Source organism: Octopus bimaculoides, chromosome 26, assembly GCF_001194135.2.
Source record: "Octopus bimaculoides isolate UCB-OBI-ISO-001 chromosome 26, ASM119413v2, whole genome shotgun sequence".
Taxonomy (NCBI): Eukaryota; Metazoa; Mollusca; class Cephalopoda; order Octopoda; family Octopodidae; genus Octopus; species Octopus bimaculoides.
The window spans coordinates 6,984,077-6,988,387 of NC_069006.1; the positions used below are offsets into that span (position 1 = coordinate 6,984,077).

Sequence of the window (4,311 nt, forward strand, 5' to 3'; positions counted from 1 at the left end):
ATATATATATATATATATATATATATATATATATATATAGTGGTGAAATTCAACTGCTATTATTGTGTTTTCAGATCCATTTGATGCAAGAAACAGTTCAAAGGGTAATAAAGGAAGAAAATGAGAAATCTGGTCTGCTGATTGTGAAAGCTCTTTATGGGAAACTGTCAGAAAAGTCACAAGAGTAAGATATCCATTTTGATTTGTTTCAGTACAACTTATCATCATACCCTTCGTCTTCAGATCTGCTGGTGAGATACAAGAGAAAATGTCTGTTAGAAGCTAATCCTGTCATATCTTATAAACCTTCATATGTATCTGTGTTTTATACATGTGTTGATAATAAGTGTCCAAACTATGCTAGCATGAGTTAGATGAATACTTATTATTAAAGCATTCTTTTACAACTGGATGCTTTGCCTGTCACCCACACTTACATGTTTTTCAAGTGAGCGTTTCTTTTTTTTTTAATTCCACTTGATTTTGAAAACAAAACCAACATGATGATTTGTAAACAGGGAAATAAGCTGACATTCAGTCAGTTATGACAACAAAGCGTGTTCCTGCATGTGAAATTTAAGTGCAAGTGGCTGAGCACTCCACAGACACGTGTACCCTTAATGTAGTTCTCAGGGAGGTTTAGCATGATAGAGTGTGACAAGGCTGGCCCCTTTGAATTACAGGTACAACTCATTTTTGCCTGCTGAGTGGACTGGAGCAATATGAAATAAAGTGTCTTGCTCAAGGACACAACACTTTGTCCAGAATTCTGAGCTGGACACACTAACCGCAAAGCCATGTGCCTCCACAACGGACGTGAATGAATGAGTGAGTGAGTGTATAGGCCATGTGTGTTTGTTATACATGTTTAATATTTTACATTGTAATAATTGATCTATGATACACTGTTGTGAATAACACCCATCTTTAGATCCTCTAATATCTTCTGCAACAGTGTTACACAACAGCTACTACAAACAGTGGACAATCTACTATAGTCCAATGTGTTAAGCTTTAATATTTCATTTTATCTGAAATATATCTTGATAGAGAAACCATACCAAAGGTGACATTGGAATTTGATGCAGCCCTGCAGCTCCCAGTCAAACTGTCCTACCCATGCTCACATGGAAAGTGACCATCAAATGATGATGATGATAAAAGTGGGCTGGAAGAAACTTTACTGTTTAATATCAGATATTACATGCACCCTTGATAACTTATATGTACCCCCTAGTACCGTGTATTACATGTACTCCCAGTTGTATCGACCAGACTACTGGATGTTGTTATATGCCATTCATTACTATACACTTATTATTCTTTCTAGTTTGTGTCCTCCTATTCCATCTTGGACCAAATTGCTTCACTAAATTATCTTCCCATCATCATGAAGGCCTTCCAAGTGAACTCTTCCAGTCTTTTGGATATCACTCGGCAACTGCACTGACCAACCTTTTGACATGTTGGGTTCAGCTTTTGGTATTCTGTGACCACATCATTCACTTTGCTCCATTCTCGTATTATTTCATTATAAACTCTCGCAATGATACTCCTAACATGGACCTTTCCATGGCCCTTTGGGTCATAGCAACTCATATTCTTCCCTCTTTATAGTAGCCTACATCTCACTTTTGTATAAGAGCACAGATTGGACAGTGTTGTTGAAGAATCTGGCATGTACAGTCTTGTCCAGCTTTGCTTCAACATATCCTTTATTGAGGTAAACACCTTCCACCCTACCCTTCTTCCCCTTGAAATGTCAGCATATATTCTCTGTGTGCCCCAAGTACATGTACACTTTTACCTCCTTGATTTCATTGCTTCCTGCTCCCTAATTTCATGTATTATATGTACCCTAATTTAAATCTTGATTTTTTTTTTTTTTCATATGTACATTTTAACTTTGACAAGAATTCATTGGTGAGTTCTCAGTTTGCTCATAGCATGATTCTTTTTGTCTTGTAGTGGGTTTGTTGATGGTAAATACATCGATGTTGCTGTGCCACTTCAGTGCCTTATCAAGAATTCTTCGTTATTAATTCCTGAAAAGAATAGCAAGGTAAGAATCAGGATTTTCACATTTGGGGAAACTGGAGTAAAAGGAGTTACACACACACACACACATTAAATTAATTACACTCACATTTGTACCCACAGTTTGAGTTGATTACAAAACACTTAAAAGTTAACGCATTGGGAATGGCATTCAGCTGTAGAAACCATGTCAAAGCAGATGACAGAGCTTGACTGGCTGAATTCTCTGGACTGACGGCTCTTGTCAAACTGTCCAACCCATGCCAGCATGGAAAACAGACATTAAATCATGATGATGAAGAAAGTTACACATCTCTCTTTGTTTCACGAGGGCCTAACTCTTTTACTCGTTTCAGTGTTTTGTCTGCGACCATGCTGGGGCACAATCTTTCAAAGGATTTGTGATTGATTATATTGATGCCTGTACTTGTCTGATCCTTATTTTATTTTTACGCTATTCAGCAGATGGCTAAGTCCTCCTTGATATAAAGGGACGTAACTGCATACCAGAAATATCTCGTATTTTCGTCAGTGCACTGATGCATGTGCACACACACACACACACTGTTTAGAAATAGAAACAAGAGAAAGCGTACTCAATGCATGGGATTGAGTTCATTTATTTTACACAAGTTGATGAATCACTCTATCATTACTGAAAATGCTTCATATGCCATAGTGCAATAACTGAAACTAAAAAAAGAATAGCAGAACATATATATATATATATATTCAGATTTGATCTTTATATTTCAGACTGGAATCTTAGGGTTCTATGATCCCTGTTTAGGAGAAGAAAAGAGTTTATATATCAGATATAAATTCCGAAATAAACTACACCATGTAACTTTAGGAGATTGTGAACCTCTGAAAATACCTCTAAAAAGTAAGTTCCAACTTTGCAAATGAAATATATTCTCTGTGTTATTATACTTTTAAAGATTACACTTACAAGTACCAAGGATTATGTTGTTTTACTATTACTAATTAAATTATCCAGTTTATCAAATGGTTTAAGCTATTTTTTGATCAATTAGTTAACCCTTTGCCTGTCCAAAGCATTTTCATAAATTTCTCCTGAATAGTAATACATACTTGTTTTCAGAGTTAGTTATTGTTTCATACTTTTTGTCTAACATAAAGTTTTCCTTTAATAAGTCCAAAGTTGCTGTGTTAATTGAAAAGCAATTGGAAATGCATATCATATATAATGCATGGACGCCAGAGAAATGTATCCCATGTATCATGTGATATACAGGACAGGCAAATGGATAAGAAACCTGTGTCTGTACCAGTCAACGAGGGGTTTTGCATGCTAGAAATCGCAACCAAATCTCTCTTCCCTATCTTAACACTTTGCCTGTCTAAAGTATTTCTATAAGTTTGTCCTAAACATCCAAGCTTGTCTTCAGACTTCTGGTTAATCCTTGTTTCATATGTTCTGAGTTACATGAAGCTTTCATTTTGTAAGTCCCAAGTTGCTCTGGCAGTTGGAAAAAATTAGGAACACGTACTGTATATGATGCATGGACACCAGGGAAATAAGTCCTGTGTTATTACATATGATTCACAAGACAGGCAAAGGGTTATGCTATTTGTTTTAATCAAATGTAAGAGGTTATTGCACCAAACAGTTCAACAAATGAGAAACTCAAAACTTACAGCATTCTTAGGCAAGGTGCATCGTTTTTTTTTTCTTGTTTCAGTTGACCTAACTAAAAGCCAGTTTGAATTCTATTTCCCAATGAGAAGCACCACCCAAAATATGCAAATATCAATTTTGTGACAATTCTCCCAGTAATGTTGGTCTGTTAAAAATCAAGTTAAATAATAAAATGTAAAATAGTAACTTCTGACATAGGTAAAACGCCACGAGTTAGCCAAAGTGGTGTGCAGTCTGTATATTATTGCTACTCATTTTATTAAGCCTGGGGATATGAACAAGCAAAGTAAAGAATTTGAATCTACAAAGTAACATTTTATAACTAACCATATTTCTGACCACAAAATGCAAGATTGGTCTTTAAATGTTATATAAATATATATCATCATCATCATCATCGTTTAACGTCCGCTTTCCATGCTAGCGTGGGTTGGACGATTTGACTGAGGACTGGTGAAACCGGATGGCAACACCAGGCTCCAGTCTAATTTGGCAGAGTTTCTACAGCTGGATGCCCTTCCTAACGCCAACCACTCAGAGAGTGTAGTGGGTGCTTTTACGTGTCACCCGCACAAAAACGGCCACGCTCGAAATGGTGTCTTTTATGTGCC

At 36.3% G+C, this 4,311-nt stretch overlaps 1 protein-coding gene across 2 annotated transcripts in view; it reads left to right on the top strand.

Moving 5' to 3' along the window:
• LOC106879708 (dnaJ homolog subfamily C member 11) overlaps positions 1–4,311 on the top strand; it is a 66,856-nt gene that overhangs the window by 48,645 nt on the left and 13,900 nt on the right. For both annotated transcript variants that reach the window (XM_014929380.2, XM_052977006.1), the window contains exons 14-16: positions 75–184; positions 1,969–2,062; positions 2,794–2,923. In XM_014929380.2, coding sequence (XP_014784866.1) covers positions 75–184; positions 1,969–2,062; positions 2,794–2,923 — 334 coding nt within the window. The remainder of the gene's footprint in view (positions 1–74; positions 185–1,968; positions 2,063–2,793; positions 2,924–4,311) is intronic.